The sequence below is a fragment of the Pituophis catenifer genome, unplaced genomic scaffold, assembly GCF_029215685.1.
Source record: "Pituophis catenifer annectens isolate HBS135680 unplaced genomic scaffold, rPitCat1.0.hap2 SCAF_3, whole genome shotgun sequence".
NCBI lineage: Eukaryota > Metazoa > Chordata > Lepidosauria > Squamata > Colubridae > Pituophis > Pituophis catenifer.
Window position 1 is genome coordinate 31,284,593 of NW_027256883.1, and position 21,381 is coordinate 31,305,973.

The following is a 21,381-nucleotide window of genomic DNA, read 5'->3' on the forward strand; positions in this document are numbered from 1 at the left end:
GCAGATGAATCAGAATTATTGGAGCAGATGCCTGGAAAAATGCAGCTAGACATTGCAACTGATGTCAATTTTGCTATTGTCCGGAAAGTCGATTTGTTCAAAGTCAGTAGAACTTTGGGTAGTATAACAATTAATATTGGCAAGATTATTATTATTATTATTATTGTAAAGCAAGCAATTGTAACAAGCATGTTCAATTTGTAGGACAACAGATATAATCAAATTATAGCAATTACCACAGGCTTGATGAGAATCATCAAGTTCTTACCAGTGGCTTAGTAAGAAAAATCCATAAAGGTTCTACAAACACATTTGATCATCAGAGTGAGATATTGCAGTTATTGGAGTCATGGAGTCATCACCCTGATGGTACTAGAGTCATGTAAGATGTTGGTCCATCCAGAAGACTCAGTAAAGCAGGGGTCCCTAAACCCCAGTCTGTGGACCAGCACTGGTCCATGGCATATCAGAAACTGGGTCACACAAACAAGCAAAGCCCCATTCACGGGATGCAGGCAGCACACAAAACCACACCCCCTCCAGTCTATGGAAAAACCTCTCTCCATGGATCTGGTCCCTGGTCCCCAAAAGGTTGGAGGCCATTGCAGTAAAGAAAGACCTGCCTAACTCGTACCACATAGCAAGCAGTTATTCCTTGAACTCTTCCCATTCCAGTCTGTGCTTCCAACAGTTAGATAAATAGACATCTGTTTCTTTATGTTGCCTTAGATTAAGATAGGAAAGACACAAGGAAGTAGTGACTGAACTTGATCTAATAGCGGCAAACACCTGGAATTACAGGACAACAATGCTTCTATGTGTCCTAGCTGTTCTCCATCATTTAGTCTGATTCTCACAAAAAACAACTGCAAGAGTAAAATTTTTGTCAATGTTTTATACTTTACTTGCTTGTGGGTCTCATAAAATAGTTACCACATACATAATCACATTAAAAAAAAATTATATTTTTCTACACAGAGAAAATGAGAGCCAAAGTTTTATAAGCCAAATATTTTGCATTTCCCCCCCTGATATTAGTTGCCTATGAACAAATTATCTAGTTTTAAATTTTTCAATTATATTTTTCTTCTTTTGAGGAGCTTTTGCTCCATTTATATTCCATGTTAAACTTTTGTAATCCATAATTAGGCCAAACATTTGAAAAGATCAATATCCACATGGCACCAATTTCATTATCATCTTTTGTCCAATTCCTATTGCATCTGTTGTGATTTTTTGTGCAGTTTCTTCTGAGCACTCCATTTGCATCTCCTCCAATTCTCCTTTAAATCTTTTTTTAAAACTGTGAGCATAGATGAAATTCCAGCATTGCCAGAAGCTCAGCTCCCTGACTGCAAGAACTTTCTGTTTCTGCTGTTTATCCATGAGGAACAGCTGTCCAGGATGCACATGGAGATCTCACAATCTCTGTTTGATCCAGGGAGATTATTCCAGTCAGAATCCAATTTCCAACAGGTGCTGGATTCAACTATGAATCCATCTCTTTCATGAATCCATTTTCTATTAATTCAATTTCAACTATGATGCCTCTTTGCTTCTTCAGAAATATTAGCCCACCAAAATTTTCCACCAGAAGCTGCCCACTGTTTAGTATTGCTGATAAGGTTTCACTTAAATATATTACTGAAATTGGTTTGTCTTTCCTTTTAAACAGGAATGTGAATCCCAAATGATATGCGATATGTTGCTGAGATTGAAATCTATTGTGTATTTACCTGGTGACTTTGTGTGCAAAAAGGTGATGTAACCTGTTTGTTCTGCTGTAGATCAAAAATGAATTTTGAATAAAATTAATATTAAAATTACATACCATATATACTGTATATAATACAGTGCATGATCATCACCATATGTTCTCAGATTTCTTACTTGGTCCAGAAAATATAGATTTTTTTTTACTTACAGGATAATTAAAAAAAGAATATGAATGTATAGTATTTAAATATGAATTATATATTGGCACATGACATTGGAAGTGAAATATTGAAGGGACAATTTGCACATAAATACTCTATAACAGCGGTCATCAATTGGTGGTCCGCAGAAAAATTATTTGCATTTTTAATATTGCACTAAATCAGGGATCCTCAAACAAAAGGCCTAGGTCAGATACGTGCAGTGAATGTTTGTGTTGCTGCAGAGTGTCTCCCCCTTTGAGGTCTTTTTGTGTGGGTCGGAGGGGGGCAGAAATTCTGACTTGGGATCTGCTTCAGCCTCCTGGTGTGGGGCTTTGGGCGAAAGCTGGAGGGAAGTGGCACTGGTGGCGAAGAGCCGGATGACCTTGTTCCAGTGGGACTGCCTCATGGCCTGGAACTGGCTGACCATCTCAGCCTGCTGAGCTTCCATGCGCCAGTACTTGCCTTGCACTCCTGCAAGTCTTTTCTCTACTTGGAAAGCCTATGCTTGTAGTCCTGTGAGGTGCTTCTGCTGAGCTCCTTCTCAGTCAGATCCAATGTGAACTGAGATGTTTTGCCAACTCTTTCTTGTGGTGGCTGCTTAGCTCCAACAACTGCTTCTTGTTTGGGCCTTAAGGAGCCCAGACGGGGAGGCGGTGAGTTGGCCAGGACCACCCAGTCACATGACCACCTAGCCACGCCCACCCAGCCAGTGATTAGGCAGATCATATTAGTGATCCACAGGATTTAAAATTATGAACTTAGTGGTCCCTGAGGTCCAAAAGGTTGGTGACCCCTGCTCATAATACCCAGGAGAACATATGAGGCTGCGTTATAAAACTTTGTCACTTGCCATCTGAAAAAAAATTGAGATACAGATATGCTGTGTTCTGCCAAGAATAATCAGTGCTGATATTCATGCATTCAGTAGTTCAATGTCAGTAGTTTCCTAACTCTGGCTCTGGTTCCATGAAAAATTACTCTTCACCTGCTTGGCACAGAAAAGAAGCTTCAACAGATGCCAATGGAAGCATATTTCCAAGAGCAAATAGCAGCTTTGGGAAGATAATTTTTACTGGGATGCTAGCATATTAGGAAAAAAATATAATTTCTAAGCCAGCGTGGTAGAGTCCCAATTCACAGGTATTCCATAGCTGCTATTTATAAAGCATAACACATATGTTAAACATATAAATCCATTGGGCACTAAAGGAATATTCAAGGCACTGGACCATCCTAACTATATATATGATAGATATGTCCCAGTTGTATGCTATTTTTCTTTTATAGCACACTCAATTACTTTGATTGGAATATATATATATATATATATATATATCACAAGCTTAGAATTTTCAGTTCTATTTGTCCAGGTATAATTGGCTTCATTTGAATGCTAATCAGCTCACAAATGAGCTGGTAAATATGCAAGAAACAGCAGATGCTTTGGTTGGTTGATTATTCTTGATTTCCCCTTTGAAAATTATGCAAATGATCATTAAGAAAATACTTAAAATGCTGATTTACTTTTGAGTGTGCATTGTTTCATTTGTTTGTTTTGTTATTCCTGTTCTTGCTTTGAAGATTGAAAAAAGGTGAATTTAAATGGATATTTATTGCAGACTTCCATCTATTAGGAAAAAGTTGATTCACTCAGAATAAGCTCCATGAAGGTTAATCTTCCCAGTTAACAAGAAATTCCAAAAGGGGGATATCAAATTAATTCATATTTCTTAAGACAGAGAATTTCTTTAGACAATGCATGTTTAGACTTGAAGCCAAGGTACAAATCTTAAGCTTCAGAACCACCAATTTTTCCATACGGCATAAAAAGTTAGTGCTGAAAAGAATGAAATGTACCCCCTACCCAGCTTCACATCTCTTTCTACAGTGTAAGCATTAGCTTCGTTTTGTTTAGGTTATCCTAACTGACCTGCAAAAGTCCATATTAGATACCAGTAAAGAGTGAGTTTTCCACATCTCTAACAGCCTTCCGTGTTTTTGCAACCCAGACATAATAGCCCTAATACTGCATTTGTAAACAATTCTTCATTCCCTACTATAATTAAATTAAAAATTTTTTTAAAAAAAAAATCTCAGATACATGCATCTTCAGGAAAGCAAGTTATAACATTAAATGTGTAACACAGGCTAGCAGAAGAAAAAAATAAAGACCAACCCACCAAAAGCATGCTCAAAATGGGTTACAAAGTAATACTAACTAAACCAGGTACCTATTACAGTAGAAGAATAAATCTATCTGCTTCCTATAGAAAAAAAGTTTAGGTCCATTGCAGTACAATGTCTTCTAGGTTCAACAGTTCTAAATTGGTCAAAGATGCTGAAAGTTGCTTGGCTGTCCAAGAAAATTAATGTGGTACTGTACTCCTATAGTTTACCATAGATAATTTATTGTACTTGTTTCTTAACTTGTGTTCGCCGCCCTGAGTCCTTCGGGAGAATGGCGGCATATAAATACATGTAATAAATAAATAAATAAATAAATAAATAAATAAATAAATAAATAAATAAATAAATAAATAAATAAATAAATAAATAAATAAATAAATAAATAAATAAATAATCCAATTTAGAAGTTCAGAACACTCTCAGTCCTCACCTAAAATTATAATGAATAATAATACATCTCATATAAACTTTGGAAAAAGATGAATTGCCTTACCACATAGAAGGAAGTTGTTTCATTAGCCAATTCTGTAGAGCAGTTTCTCAACCTTGGGAATTTTAGGACATGTGGACTTCAACTCCCAAAATTCCCCAGCCAGCATGATTCTGGAAGTTGAATCCCTCATATCAGAGTGTGAGTGTGAGTAGCCTTCCCCTGGAGTGGGGAGGGAATGGAGATTTTACAGTATCCTTCACCTGCCATGCCCACTAAGCCATGCCACGCCCACCAAGCTACACCCACAGAACTGGTAGTAAAAAATTTTGAATCCCACCATTGCCTCACATCTTAAAGTTCCCAAGCTTGAAAAACATTGCTGTGGAGAGAAGGAATTCAATTTGTGGGAAGTTCACCAAGTTGAAAATGAGATTTTATGTTTAACTCTGATTCTTCTTCAGATAGCATCCAACATAATTGGATATGATGCATGATATGTTTTTTTTGCCCCATCGTGTGCATTTAGGGAGAAATTGGTAGAGAAATGTATATCATTAAACAAGGTGAAGTTCAAGTACTTGGAGGTCCTGATGGCACTAAAGTCCTGGTCACCTTGAGAGCAGGAGCTGTATTTGGAGAAATCAGGTATTCTTCTTTGTTCATCTTGTGATTTTTTTCAGAGAGCTAAACAAATACTTATTTTAACAAATTGTTATAAGAATATGTATGACTTTAACCTTGTTGCTGGTATCCTTAAGATTTATACTAACTGTTTCCCTATGACTATCATCAAGTGTTGTACCTTATGATTCTTGATGAATGTATCTTTTCTTTTATGTACTCCGAGAGTGTATGCACCAAGACAAATTCCTTGTGTGTCCAATCACACTGGGGCAATAAAGAATTCTATTCTATTCTATTCTATTCTATTCTATTCTATTCTATTCTATTCTATTCTATTCTATTCTATTCTCACTTCCAGAGAGGAAATGTGTCTGCCATCACAGATCAGTGCACGCAAAGGTTTCTCCCTACTGTCTGATGGTAACCAAGATATAAAGTTCTTGACTGAATTCTTTCTGTCTTTAATCTATAAGCAACATCTTCCACCATCTTTTTCCATTTTGCCCTGGCTAATTTGGTCTGTGTGTTCATTAGCCTATGGGATGGAGTTATTGGAGAAACTGAGGGTCCTAGCCTCTGTCAAGCTAACCAGCCAAATATTATGGTACTTGAAACACTGCAGAAATGTTCTGAGAAGCAACTGATATGTTGAGAAGACGATGAAACCTGAAAATCTATGCACTAATTCTGTGAAGTATGGCACACTTCATCCACTTGTAATCATCGCACTATCCTTATTAACCTGAAAAGTTATCATAACTTTAAGAACGGAGATTATAAAGGAGTATTATGCAAGAGCTCCTATATTGATTTCTGTGAAAGTAAATTAACTTAATCCTTGCACATGTTTTTACTTTTCTGAACATTTCATCTCATTCTAATCAAATAAAAAAAAATATTAGGACCATTTGGCATTTATATTTCTCCTGAGTCAGTTAATGGAATGGTGAAGCTTTGGGGTTGTTGTTTTTTCTAATACGGTAACACTCAGCATTATGAATGAGTCAGAAAAGATTTTTAATATTACCAGTAGAAATCAGATCAGGCTATAAATTGTCCCTGTACAGTTATAGTATTTGTAAAAGACTATAAAAGAATGCCCTGTGTCTTATTTGAAGTAACATTTCATCAGTATATAGCTTCAGTAAACATATCCCTTTTTATTTTGTATAGGAATATATACATTTGCATGGACTCTGACTTGTTTGCACTAGTTCTAGTGTTATACAGAACAATTGGAATCTAATAAGATTTTTCTTCTCTATTTATTTTTATGTATTTAAATTTAACAGATCTACCCAATTCTGATGGACTCTGGGTGGCATACATAACCATAAAAACCCTTTTCAATGGCTATTGCATTTGACATAATAATAGGGGGGGGTTACAAATCAGATTATTTATCTCTTTTGTCTGGTATTGACTCCCCAATTCTTCTAAAGAGTTAGCATGCAGGTAACAGATTCCAAGCATTTATTTATTTTTCATATTTTTGAACTACCCATCTCCCTCAGAGCATATTGTCTATCACTGGCTATGGCCAGGGGTGGGTTCCACTTACCTTTACTACCAGTTCGCAGCTTCTGCGCATGCACAGATTACCCATGATGACATCGTGGCGGGTGGGCGGAGCCTCCCACTGGTTTTACTATCGGTTCTATAGAACCGGATAGAACCGGGAGCAACCAACCACTGGCTATGGCCCTTCCTATAAATAGAATAACAGAGCTGAAAGGGATCTTTGAGGTCTTCTAGTCCAACCCCCTGCTTAGGCAGAAAACCCTACACAACTTCAGACAGATGGTTATCTAATCTCTTCTTTAAAACTTCCAGTGTTGGAGCATTTACAACTTCTGGAAGCAAGTTGTTCCACTGGTTAATTGTTCTAACTGTCAAGAAATTTCTCCTTAGTTCTAAGTTGCTTCTCTCCTTGATTAGTTTCTACCCACTGCTCCTTGTTCTATTCTCAGAATAGAATAGTTTGACTCCCTCTTCTTTGTGGCAGCCCCTGAGATGTAGGAACACTGCTATTCTCGTCCTTCTTTTCATAAGACTAGACATATCCAGGTCCAGCAACCCGTTCTTTATATGTTTTATACTCGAGTCCCCTAATCATATTTGTTGCTCTTCTCTGCACTCTTTCTAGAGTCTCAACATCTTTTTTACATCGTGGCAACCAAAATTGAATGCAGTATTCTAAGTGTGGCCTTACCAAGGCCTTATAAAGTGGTATTAATACTTCACGTGATCTTGATTCTATCCCTCTGTTTATGCAGCCTAGAACTGTGTTGGCTTTTTACATTTTAACTTAAAGATGGTGCTTCCAATTATGTTGAGATCATTCCCAGCCAAAAATTCCCAGGCCATCTTATTGAGAATTCCAGTGTATCTGACAGCATTTAAGGTGGATAAATTTGGACCTATTTTATTTTGCAATAAAATAAAAAAACAAAACAAATGGAAGTGGCATATGAATTAGAACAATATACCAAGAAGGTAATTAGAGACCAGTAATAGGTTCTTATTCGCAACGATATACTTTAATTCCAATTATCTTACCCCTTTTACCTTCTTTCAAATGTCTTATCTTAATGAGACCAGATTGTGATGCCTTCCCAATAGGCCAAACGTAAATTGCCTTTCAGGTAAAGTGGTTTCACATGCAAGAATAAAAAACTACTGGGATTAATTTAGATTTGTGATCACAAATAATTCAAGCTTGATCTAATACTTTCAAAAATGATTTTTTTTCACTCTAATATTCTACTAACAAAAGTGAACTTTCAATAGCCCTGATTTATATGAATAACTCACAGATTAAGGAAAGGGGACATTTGTAACTCTTGGATTTTCTGGATGCAGTTACCTTTTCCTTCTTGCTATGCATGTCTCATACGGTGCTTTGCTGGAATGATGGATAATTTATAATGTATTAATTTCATTTCATTCAAGCAAAAGAGACAGAAAGTGGTTTCCTACCAACTACTGGTTGTTGCTGATAGTGGTAGCTCGCATCCAAAAAAGATTGTTTACACCAAAGAATGCTTCTGCTTCCTGCCATTCAATGCTAAATTCAAAGGTAGAAATAGCTCAAATTAAACCCTGATGAATTGCTCATGTGAAGAACATCAAAAAGAATTGGAACAGAGAAGATCTCATTGGAGGATATAGCATTTTTTTTTCACAATTTTTTAATTTTTATTTTATTCAAAACAATAAACTACGAACTCAAAAAAAAATACAAAAATAAGCAAGACTATACAAAGAGTGCATAAAATAATAAATAAATAAAAATTATAAATAAATAAATAAAAACCAAAACAGACATAAATTGTCCCCCTGGCCTAGTCAAATACTGATAAATATACTTCAAAGATAATAATTCCTCCCCCCTTGCAAAGCAGATACACACTTTATAAATTTCTAGAATTGTCTTTAGCCAACCCAGCCTGATCCACTATATGGAAACATAGTTAATAAGTGAAACCAACAGCAAAATTAAACTTTAAAACCGTCTATTAAGTCTATTTATTGTTTTCACATGCAGAAGTTCCACAACGGCTTCTGGTCTACTGTAAGTCACCACAATCATTGTCTCTGGTCTGTCCAGGATCAAATATTCTCAATTAATTCTTAACTAATGAGGCTTTTCTTTAAGACATTAATCAAGATCTTTCCTAACAATTGGATTTTATTTCCCCAAATCATAAGCTCTTGTTTTCTATATCTCCACAGAATTTGTTGTACAAAAAAAGTTTCCTGTAACATTTCTTAACATTTGTTTTCCGATTGGGTATGATAAATCCATTCCCCAATTCTCCTCAATCTTCTTAAAAAAGTCAAGTCTATCAATTTTGGTCAAGTCTATCTGCTCAAGTCTATCACAACTGGTCAAGTCTATCAACTTTAAGTCTTTAACATACAAACCTTTCTCAGAGCTCTCTAGCTAACTTGCATATTCAAGTCCAGCTCATCTTTCAGGTCTGCTGAAGAAAATTACATTCCAATCCATCAGATTGTAAATCTTGTCCTGCTGTTACTTGCATCTGGTTACCATCTTCCGAGTTGGTTTAAAACTTTATCAAGCTTTTTATCCAAATGTTCAAGTTGGACTTGTAAGTTAAAAAGTATTCTGTTTCTCAATAAGTCTATCTTGATATATGCGGATGTAGCAATTTCAAACATTAAAAGTATCAGAGGTTCAGAGAACAGATGTTCTTCATGTCCACAAAGCACAGACTAAAGAGTGAGGCATTTGACCAGTGGTGGGTTTCTATCGATTCGCCCTGGATTGGGCAAACTGGTAGCGGCAGCGGCGGGAGACTCCGCCCACCTGCCTGGACGTCATCACGGATGCTCTGGGCATGCGCAGAAGGTTCTGTGCATGTGAAGCAGCATCACACATGAGCGAAACGAGAGTGCATACACACACGCTCACAGTTCCAAACCGGTAGCAAAGGTAAGTGAAACCCACTGTTGCATTTGACCTGCTAAATAGTTCATTCAAATTAAAGATCAACAATATATTCAAAGTGTAGGAGAAGTTGTTTATAGGATGGCTAACTAAAAACAGAAGCATGCCTGTTTCTTTTGTCCTTTCAGCCTATTAGCAGCCAGTGGAGGAAATCGGCGAACTGCAAATGTGATTGCTCATGGATTTGCCAATCTTTTTATTCTTGACAAGAAGACACTGAATGAAATCCTTGTGCACTATCCTGAATCTGAAAGGCACTTGAGAAAGAAGGGAAAGTATGTATTTTTTGTGTCTATGTGTAGAAAAATTGTTGCTGTGCTAAGTGCTATGATACATTATTATATCTTAGCCAGAGGTTAGTATTATAGTTGCAGTATTTTAAAGGAAAACCATGATTAGTGCTGGAAGAGAGACAATTCAAGATTAATATGCTAAAAACTATAGTTCTAAACCTAGTTCTTCAAAGTTAATAAAGACATGTAGACTTCAACTCCCAAAATTCCACAGCCAAAACACTGGCTGGGAAATTTTGAGAGTTGAGACCTAGTTCTTCAAAGTTACTAAAGACATGTAGACTTCAACTCCCAAAATTCCACAGCCAAAACGCTGGCTGGGAAATTTTGAGAGTTGAAGTCCATCTATCTTAATGTTGCCAACTTAAAAAACATCATTCTAAACAAAATTTTTTAAAGATACTGTTTTATGCAAACACTACATGGGGCTACTTTGAGATTCTTACTCCGAAATAGCATCATATTCTGAGTAATATTAAGAAATTCACTTTTTGACACATATCACCGCAAAATATAGTTGTAGAACAAGAGAGATTATACATCTTGCTAGATATTTCAGGTTTTCTTTTATTACTTCTAGTCTGTTTCAAATATGCTAATTTTATTTATTTATTGCAGTTATTGCAACTGCCACCAATAGCCTCCCACCGGCCAGTTCGCTCCCACAGAGAGGGCCTCCTCAGGGTGCCGTCGGCCAGACAATGTCGGCTGGCGACCCCCAGGAGGAGAGCCTTCTCTGTGGTGGCACCTACCCTTTGGAACAATCTACCCCCAGAGATACGAGTGATCTCCGACCTCCGGACTTTTCGTCGGGCCCTAAAAACTTATTTTTTTCAGTTAGCAAGTCTGTCCTGATTTTATGGTTGGTTTTAAAATTTGATACGGATTTTTAAATTGATAAATTTTAAATTACGGGCCAAATTTATTTAATTATTTTAAATCTATTTTTAACTTTATGTATAAATGTTTTTTTATCTTGGCTGTTCACCGCCCTGAGTCCGAAAGGAGAAGGGCAGTATAAAAGTTTGAATAAATAAATAATAAATAAACTGCATTTTTCTGGATGGTATAGGTTTTTTTAAAATGATATAAATTTAAGTATCCATCTTTCAAACTAAATGGATTATTTCCAGCTCCAGTAATAATGCACAAATTGTCTACCTACCATGAACATATGAATCCATGCAAAATACTTTTACTGAAATATAAAATGATTAGGTTTATTTATTTATTTATTTAGCGTATGGCATACGTCACAAAATCGACGCATATTAGATACATAATATACTCCTGACAGCCTAGAATTCTAGTTCATTCTGTTCAGAACTTATATGCCTATCCTTGGTGCACCATGTGGGGGTGGGGGGCACGAACTAGTTTTACACCAGCTAATTAGTGGTGCTTGGATTGCTGGCTGTTCCAGGCTCCCGCTGGCCTTGCCTTGCCTCCCTTTGTATTGTATTGTCCACATCCAACCAGGTCGAGCACCAGCTTTTGCTCACCGCACACACAAATGCAGCTAGGTTTTTCCCACTGAAGTGGTATCCATTTATCTACTCCAGTATTGCATGCTTTCAAACTTCTGGGTGGGCAGGAGTAGGGATGAAGCCAGGCTCAAACCTCTGGAGTGCAGAACATTTCTGATTGGCAATTCCAGCCTCATTAAGCCTCTCAACAATATGTACCATGTCAAAATACAATTGGGTATTTGAATATGTATTTTTTTGTCAAACAAGATGGAAAGTAAATTACTGGGTTGACTGATCACTATGATGAATACCATATTTTCCGGAGTATAAAACACACTGGAGTATAAAACGCAGCTTAGTTTTTGGTGAGGAAAATAGGGGGGGAAAATATGCCTACCAGGTATTCATCTGGCTAGTGTCCTTAGTCTGGTCAGCTTCAGCACATTAGTTTGTTGGTTTTGAGCACACACACATGCTTTTCATCCCCTACTTGGAGATAAAAAAGCATCTTCTAAAGCACAACTGATCTTTGGAGAGAGAAGCAATGAGAAAAGCAGGCAAAGCCTGGAAGATCGCTTCACTTGCTAGGGCCTCATTAGGGCTGAAAGAAAAGCTTCAAAAAAGCTACATTGGGAGTATAAAATGCACCCAAATTTTCAGCCTCTTTGGGGGGGGGAGTGTGCCTTATACTCCGAAAAATACGGTATATACAAGACACAGGGTACTGAAATAAATGGATCTCTGAGATGATTTAGCTAATCTTTTCTTTGGTTTTATATAGATTCTACAAGTCATCTACCCTAAGCTATTTCTGTACTGATTTAGGAGGAGACAATTATACATTTAATTGTCCATGGAATTTTATTAAGATTAATACTTTTAAAGGGGATAAAGACAACCAAGAAATCAATTCTTTCCATTATCCCTACAGTAAACTAGGTGCTATATGATTCATCCATCCATGATATGCATTAAAGTTCTTGCAAGGAATTTCCTGCTTTTTTATGAACTAAAAAAGTCAGTGGAAAGTGCTTATAAGTTATACGAAAAGGGGAAAAAATACAATTGGGTACAGAATATGTATTTTATTTTATTTTTATTTTTTTTGTCAACTGAGATGGAAATTACCCATCCACAGACAAAGCAGAATTGTTTATTTAAATAATAACAATAATAAAAACAATGGTGCATTCATTGGAAGATCTACAAGAAATCCCGTTTGCCTATAAGCAAAAACTGGGTGGAACCACAAAACAGAGAAAGTATTAGAAAATGAAGATGATAAAAAGCTCTGGGATTTAAGATTTTAAACAAAGAAGCACCTGCCACATCCCATACTTAACAATTGTCAATAATAAAGACAAAAAAGTCTGGATAATGAATGTACTAGTACCTGGCAACAGCAGAGTAGAATAGAAAGAACTGGAAAAGATAACAAAATATAAAGACCCACAAATATAAACAGAATGACAATGGGACAAGAAAGCAAAGATAATAATAGTAATAGGTGCCTTGGCTACAATTCCAAAATGTCTGGAACACCACTTGAATATGATCGGCATTGACAAAATCTCCATTGATCAATCGCAAAAAGCAGCTTAATCTGGAATAGTTTGACATCCTGTGATACTTTGAACACTATGAAAGAGAAATACCGTATTTTTCGGAGTATAAGACACACCTTAGTTTTTGGGGAGGAAAATAAGAAAAAATGGTTGGTGGGTGAATCAGTCTCCCGGAATACCTTCAATCAGCTGCTTCCAGAGGTGAATTTTAGCAACAGGTTTGTTGGCTGTGAGCTCTGTGCCTTGCTTTTTTTTTTGCCTCTGAAACTTCTGAAACAAGAGTTTCAGAAAAAACTTTTTTTTCTGCCTTTGAAAGCCTCTGAAACAGAGCTTCAGAACAAAAAAATGCTTTTATTTTGAAGCTTCTTTCAGAGGCTTTTATTCTGAAGGACTATCTGTACTCTGTTCAATCTCCTTTCTTTGGTATTGGTATGTAGATTAACCTCTTCTGATCTGTTGGTTATTGTGTCATTCTCCAGATTTGTTAATATAGTTTGGTTAGAACCTTTACTGATTCTTCTTTTGTTGCTTGCTATATTATTTTAGATGAAAGCCTTTCAGAGGCTTTTTTTCTGAAGCTTCTTTCAGAGACTTCTTTCAGCCTCTGAAATCTCCATTTGAGAGGCTGGGCGAGGCTACATTCGGAGTATAAGACACGCCCAGATTTTCACCCTCTTTTTGGGGGGTAAAAGGTGCGTCTTGTACTCTGAAAAATATGGTACCTCTCTATCCCTGGTCCTTTGAAAGGACTTGATAAGCAAACATGCCCAATCCAGTCTAAACCATCTAGCTAACTGTGCAATGAACTGTCTTGATAACAACTGACAATTGAAAAAGGAGAAGACAACCATATAAGGCACTTTTTACTTGGAAACAAGGAAGGGAGAGATAAAATAAAATTTTAAATGTTAAAAATAATGGAAACAAAGATAAGGGCATCAGATGAGGTCCAAGTGTCCAGCAGAAGTTGCTGTATTTCATTGACTAATTAGGAAAATAGGATTGGAAGACTTAACGGAGATTAGAATCATAATCATTAAGAAGCATTTGACGCTATATTTGATGACTTTTCCCACCCTCTTCTTTTTCTACAATTTAGAGCACTTATGAAGAAAGCAGGAAAACCTACTGGACCACCACCACCATCTGTAAAGGGCCTAGCTCTGCTTATGGCTAAAGCGGAAGCACCTAAGATGCTCAAAGCATTAACTGGTGGGAAAGGAGGTATTTTAGCCGTAATTAACAGGGTGAAGAAAGAGAATGAGGCACTGGTATGTATCTTTTGTGGTGCTAACCCAGTGTAAAACAAGAAAGGCAGAAAATGGGTCAAATTAAAGAACTAGCTAAAATTCAGGACACTAGCAATTAGTAAAAATGATTTCAGAAATGAATTTTGCAACTATCTTTATGACAGGGGTGTCAAGCTCAAGGCCCGGGGCCGGATCCGGCCCACAGGGTGCTTAGATCTGGCCCATGGGGTCACCCTGGAAACAGCAAAGGACTGGCCCGCAGTGCCTCTGCTAGCAAAAACGGAGCTTGGGAGGGCTATGTGTAGTCCTCCCAAGCTCCATTTTCACTGACAGAGGGTTGCAGGAGGCCATCACAGCCAAAAATGGAGTTTGGGAGGGCCATGGGTGGCACTCCCCCACTTCCTTTTCACTGGCAAAGGGTTGCAGAATGCCATCACAGCCGAAAAGGAGCTTGGGAGCCCATTTTTGCTAGCAAAGTGCTTCGGCCACCATAAGCGCCCCCGACACAAGTGATGTTGAGCTGGCCACACACACACCCGGCCCCCTAAGGTCAAACACAACCCTGATGCGGCCCTCAATGAAATAGAGTTTGACACCCCTGCTTTACGGGTTAACTTGCTTTGAATATAAAACGTAACGTGTAGTCTGTAAGACAAGATTTTGAAAAAGGTTGATTTAAGTGTAAAACTATATTTAGATAGTATACCTTACTGATGCAATACAATCTTTTAGTTACTATATACTAGTGAAAAATATTTGAATAGACAGATATCAGGTATTCCCACAAGAATTGGAGATATTGGGAAATGCACAAATTGTTATATAAATAATTTTAAAAAGTTAAAATTATTCTGATAGAAATAAATGATATATTAGAGATGTTTATGGTCAAACTCACTTCTGGGAAATTCTAAGACTGTTTATGTAGCAGCCTCTTGTCTTAGTAGTTTGCAGAACTTGTGAAGGATTCCAGGTGCTACATCAATCAGTCAATCATTTACTGTACTCTATGACCAGAAAACCACTTTGAAGTGAGAATGGGTTTTCTACCAACTGTGCTTGGAAGACAACATTCCTCTGGTCACTATGGACAAAGCTGTGAGGTTGCACAATTAAGTGTTCTTATTTAATATATTTAGTCTATGTTTAGAGGGAAAATATGGAGGAGGAATAAGCAGGCAAAAGGAACAAAAAACATGGAAAGATGGTAGAAAAAGATAAAAGTCAATATTTAATCTTTTTTTTTAGAAAGAAAAGGAAGCCCAGGAAGAACAGGCAAAGAAAGAGAAGGAAGAAAAAGAAAAGGCAGAAAAAAAGAAGAGAGAAAATGTCAAGCCAAATCCACAGGGAAAAAAACCAGCTGAAGAGCCCAAGACTAAAGTCCAAGAAACCAAAGCTGAGGCAAGTGCTCCTAAAGAAGAGGCAGTCACAAAACCTTCACCCCAACCATTGGTGCTCTCAGGCATCAATAAAGAGTCCCTTGTTATTAGCATGACTCCTTCTCCTATAGCAGGGGAAGGAGAAATCCTTACTGTGGAAGTCAAAGAGAAAAAGGAAGAATAACCAGTGGATGTTTCTATACATTCAGTATGTGACATCTCAAGCACTGCTTGAGCTCTCAGATTATCTCATTTTCTGGTTCAAAAGTGTAGCCCATCTCAGATTTCTTTGTATGTTCCAAAAACATAAATATAAAAGCTAGTAGAATGTTAGTGGTACTGCATTCATTGTAAATTATAAGGCGAATATCAACTATAAATCCTCAACAATAATTTCAAAATAGAAAATTTGATCATTGTCCTGCTGATTGCTAGACAAATAATTCACAGTCTTTTCACCTCATTTTCTTGTCCAGGCTAGCTGACTGGCTGGCTTAAAATATAACCCAATATTAATTTATATTTATTGAGGGTTGTTCAGACTCAGTCCCGAGGCAGAAATGACCATGGTTCTGGGATTTTTGTGACATGCTGTTTTTTCAATGACTCGGTTAAGTGCATGCTGCCCTTTGCACTTTGTAAGTATATGCTGCAAATCTACCCATTTATTTTTTTAAAAAAAAAATCTGATTAAAAAAATAAAAGTATAGGGTTTTTTAGGTCAAGGATGAGCTTCCAGAATTACCCATCATATTTTTCACTTCACCTCAATAACAGCCACGTAAATCTCACTCATCCTGCTGCTGTTGTTGCTGCTGCTGCTGGGTACATCATTCCTTTTTCCCAAATCTCAAATCAAGTGTTCAAATGAAATGTCTTAAATGTTATTCTTGTCATTGGAAGACTTGAGACCTTGAAGCAAGCTTAAGAATTTTTTTCCCCAGGGTCCACTTTATTAGGAGAGGGAAAAGTTTCATATCTGACCAAAAAGCCTAGATTGTACTATGATAAGCAAACATTATCTAGAAGGGACAACTAAAAATAAGTTGTGGTGGATTGTGTTTAAGACTGCGCTATTACTTATTCAGAAATAAATGCCACTGATACACTAAAGACACTTTCAGATGACAACATAGAGCAATGGTTCTTAACCTGTGGTCTGCAGACCCCTGGGGGAAGCCACAATGTTGTCACAGTGTCACCGCAAAGGCATGATGCAATCTAGTGCTTTAAATCTTGAATTGAAAGATCGTGGTGGTCCGTGGCCATGATCCATGGCCACAAACGGTATTTGAAGGGGATCTGTGGCAAAGAAAAAGTTGAGAACTACTGACATAGAGGGTTCCAAGCTAATAATATGTCAGTATGTGTCTTACTGTATCTATTTTTAATTTAGTATTTAAAAATATCTAGATTTTCCAAGATTTACCGAAACAGTAGCTATGAACACAACAAATATAGGAACACTGGGCTTAGTGGTCCCTGTTTACTGTTAATTTCACATAAAATTGTACTTGCGTTTCTACAAATCTTTTACTTACATAGAATACTAAACAAAAATAACATTTTTTGAACTCCAAGGAGAACACATACCACTAGTGAATCCATGCAATTAGAAACCTTGGGAAAAAGGAGAGATTTCTAAAGATTCTTTGTCTGTATCTTCTTATGATTGCCACAGGTTTGAAAATTATGCAGCGTATGCTGGCTTGCAAATATAACATGAAATATAACATGCCAAACAATGTCCAGAAGCAGGAGATTGACAAGGCATTTCCCAAGGATCAGGGTAGGATTCTGTGCTTTTCACAAGTAGTATAATTAAAATATGCAATGTAAGATTTGCACAGTCAATTATCCAAAATAGTTTAATTGATGCAAACTGTTTACTAGCCTATTTGGACATGAAAATTTAGCTTTCTGGCTAATTTTAAATAAAAAAAGCCTCCTTGAAATATTCAGAAAAGATATAAGAGGAGTTAGATTTTCCTATGCATGACCGATAAAATTTTTGCTCCTCCTTATCCTGGAACCAGGAAAATGACATTTGTACTCAAGGATTTTGGCTTTGAATATTTTAGATTATAAACTGCCACATTATTGTGTACTTTTCCTTGTCTAACTCCATGAGGACATTGACAGTAATTTATAAATAGCAACAATAAGGATCAATGTGTTGGTTTGTAACAACAAACACTGTAAAAGATATCTGGAAACTGATAAGAAAAATGGTTCTTTCTAATGGTACAAATGTAAATTCTTTAGAAGGCAGTAAAACATAGTGCTATCATTTAAATATTTGTTGGCTTCCATGATTATAATTTATTTTACTTTAAAAAGTGCTGCATAATTGGGTTAACACTGTTCTGTGTATTATTAAATAAAACGCTTTCTTTTCAGAATTATTTTGTTAACTTGGACATTGTAACAGTGGCTATCTGTTGATCTTTGCTTCAGAATCATTGGAGAAGCTAGCAGTAAATTCGCAAACGATATCTCACTTAATGACCATGGTAGAAGTGAAGTTCTAAGTCCATAATGGTCATGTGATATCTTGCTTAATGACTACATCACTTAGTGAGGGAACTGCTAGCCACAATTGCGGGTTGTTAAGCAAGGACTAGTTGTATATATGATTCCTCATAGTTCGAGAGAAACATCTCTTTCAAAATTTCAGCATTCACTAAAGACATTTGTTCTACTTGTACAGGACAGAGTTTTAAACTTATAGGGTTTGAACAGACACACACACACACACACACACACACACACACACACACACACACACACGGAAGTTGACTTAGTACATAAAAATATAACAATGTTCAGTATATTCAATAATCTTTTCCCTTCCTCTTCAGTCCACTGGAATAGGAATAAGCACTCTTAAAACAGTAGGGTAGTCCTTGACTTACAGTCACAACTGAGCCCAAAATTTCTGTTGCTAAGTGAGACATTTGTTAAGCAAATTTTACCCCATTTTATGATCTTGTTTCCCACAGTTGTTAAGTGAATCACTGGAGTTGTTAAGTTGGTAACACGGTTCTTAATTGAATCTGGCTTTCCCGTTGACTTTGCTTGTCTCAAGGTTACAAAAGGTGATCATGTGACCCCAGAACACTGCAACCATCATAAGTGAGTCAGTTGCCAAGCATTTGAATTTTGGTCACATGACCATGGGAGATGCTGTAATGGTCCTAAGTGTGAAAAATAGTCATAAATCACTTTTTTCTTGCTGTTATTTAGCTATTAACTGTCACTAAATGAACTATTGTAAATCGAGGATTACCTGTATAGGCTATGTTGGAAACAAAAGACAACCTGGTCACAATTTATTGGGCAAGCAACTGCAGAACTCACAATTCTTAATACTTAAAATAATGTCATTCAAATTGTTTTGTTCTGACAATCAATTCAAAACAATCTCCAGACAAAAAATATTTTCTCAGCTTCTGAATATTTTCCACACTCCTCTTATAAAAAAATTCACTGATAAAAACTATGAGCATACCAACAAAGAATAAAGTTGCATAAAATTATAGGATTGGAAGACTGAAATCCATTCTGTTTTATTGATGCTACTAACCATACACACCATATTTTTCGGAGTATAAAACACACCTTTTTCCCTCCTAAAAGGGGGTGAAAATTTAGGTGCATCTTATACACCGAATGTAGCCCCGCCCACCCACTGGCCCCCAACCTTTGGCCTCTGCCTCACAGCAGTTACCTCCTTGCAAGAAAACAGCAAGAAAAAACAGCTCCTTTCAGTTTCAGCACAGCCTAATTAGCACAAGTTGATTGGATCGGCCTCCCGACTCTCAGCTGATTTGTTCTCAGCTGTTTTGCACAGGGCTCTGCTGCTTGCTGTAAAGAAGTAAATTGCTGGAGCAGTTTTTTTTTTCCTTATGCTAATCAAGCTATGTTGAAAACGAAAATGAAAGTAAAGCAGGCTGTTTGCTGCAACGAGGCAAAATTGCTCAGAGGCAGAGGCAGAGGGAGATTTCTTTTTCTTCTTTTCCTCACCAAAAAAGGTAGGTGTGTCTTATACTCCTGTGCGTCTTATACTCCAAAAATATGGTAAATCATTCTGGAGCCTTTCAGCAACAGAGAATGGTAGTGGAATAGGGGTGGCAAGAGTAGTGCGGCTCATTTTAAACATAGACCTGTTAAACATTCTGTAACACAATTGACCTTTGCTTCCAAATAATTCCTCTGAAGGTTGTTCCTTACCTCACAACATGAAATTGAAAACCAACAGGAGAAGCCATCCATAAAATTAACAAAATTAAGGTGCTTTTTTTAAATATTAAAATAATGAGAGCAATCCTACTGTTTTTATTAACCTATCAAGAGAACAGAAATACCAGTACTTTTAAAGCCGTATCTCTGTGAGATTAAAAATATAACTTCTGATTTTTTTTCCCACTGGGAACTACTAGTGTTAGGAATAAAGTGAAGTACAATGGCTAATACTTGAAAAAATATTTGACTGGGAGCTGTTATTGAACAATGCAATATATGAGGCAACAGCAGCTCTTCACTTCCTTGAAATTTTTCCTACTTGCCAGAAAAATGGCTTTGGATGTCTGCATAATCCTTGAAGAAGAATAATTTATGAATGAGAAATAATAATAGATTTCTCCACCGGACTTCCTCTGTTGTGGCCATCCATCATGTTCCACTGTTTCATTCATAACAATAAGCTTTTCCAGGGAAATACTCCATTTTGGTTAAAAAAGCACCACTGGCAAAAAGGTCAGCTGTACTGAACTATTCTAAAGCCATTCTGATGTTTTATGACCCTTTTTTGTTCTAATGTTATCAGATTACGGAGAGGATTGTAGGAGACTTCCGTAGCCTTGAGACTTTGCATTCTTTATATAGTGCCTCTAAGGATTAAAAGGTCTGCAGCAGGTCTTAAACACAAAGGTGGTTGCTCCAGGGCCATTAGCAGAATAAACAATGATGGAATTGAGCTGAGAATAAAGAATGAAATTGTACATGGATGCTCTTACTCCCAATAAAATACCTATATGAATCTTGAGAAGTTGCCTCCACCAAATGTCTTCTTTGTAGAATACTTAAAGCAAGGGTCTTCAAACTTGGCAAGTTTAAGACTTGTGGACTTCAACTCCCAGAATTCCTGAGCTAACATAACTGGAGGAAGAATTTTGGAAGTTGAAGTCCACAAGTCTTAAAGCTGTCAAGTTTGAAGACCCCTGACTTAAAGAAACTAAAACAAAGACAGGGGTTTCTCAGCTCTGAAACTGATGTGATGTGAATTGCTTACCTTAGACTTTAGGTTACTATATGAACTCAACAATTGTGAAGAGGTTGGAAAATCATTTGTCTGAAATGGTATAGGTAAAGCAGGGGGAGCGCGGGGGAGGGGAGGTCACACGCATGCGCGCGCCCACACCCATCTTTCTTGGAGCCTGGGGAGGGTGAAAACGCCCCCCCCCGAGGCCAGAAACAACTTGTTTCCCAACTTCCAGTGAGATTCCAGTGTTTTTTCGCCCTCCCCAGGCTCCAGAGGCTTTCTAGGAGCCTGGGAAGGGCAAAAATGGCCTTCCCCCCACCCCGGAGGCCGGAAACAGCCTGTCTCCCGACTTCCAGTGGGCCCAGAAGGCCTGAAAATTAGCTGGCTGGTGCGCACATGCGTGCTGGAGCTAAGATAGGTCAATGCTTGCGTGCCCACTGATATGGCTCTGGGTGCCACCTGTGGCACGCGTGCCATAGGTTCTCCATCACGGGTTTAGGGTTTCCTGCTTGAGCAGGGGGTTGG

At 37.3% G+C, this 21,381-nt stretch overlaps 1 protein-coding gene across 1 annotated transcript in view; it reads left to right on the plus strand.

Moving 5' to 3' along the window:
* Positions 1–15,777, plus strand: part of CNGB3 (cyclic nucleotide gated channel subunit beta 3) — a 54,172-nt gene extending 38,395 nt beyond the window's left edge. Inside the window, exons 12-17 of the mRNA XM_070942150.1 lie at positions 5–102; positions 1,676–1,759; positions 5,066–5,184; positions 9,766–9,912; positions 14,064–14,235; positions 15,463–15,777. Of these exons, the coding sequence (XP_070798251.1) occupies positions 5–102; positions 1,676–1,759; positions 5,066–5,184; positions 9,766–9,912; positions 14,064–14,235; positions 15,463–15,777 (935 nt within the window). The remainder of the gene's footprint in view (positions 1–4; positions 103–1,675; positions 1,760–5,065; positions 5,185–9,765; positions 9,913–14,063; positions 14,236–15,462) is intronic.
* The last annotated feature ends 5,604 nt before the right edge of the window (positions 15,778–21,381 follow it).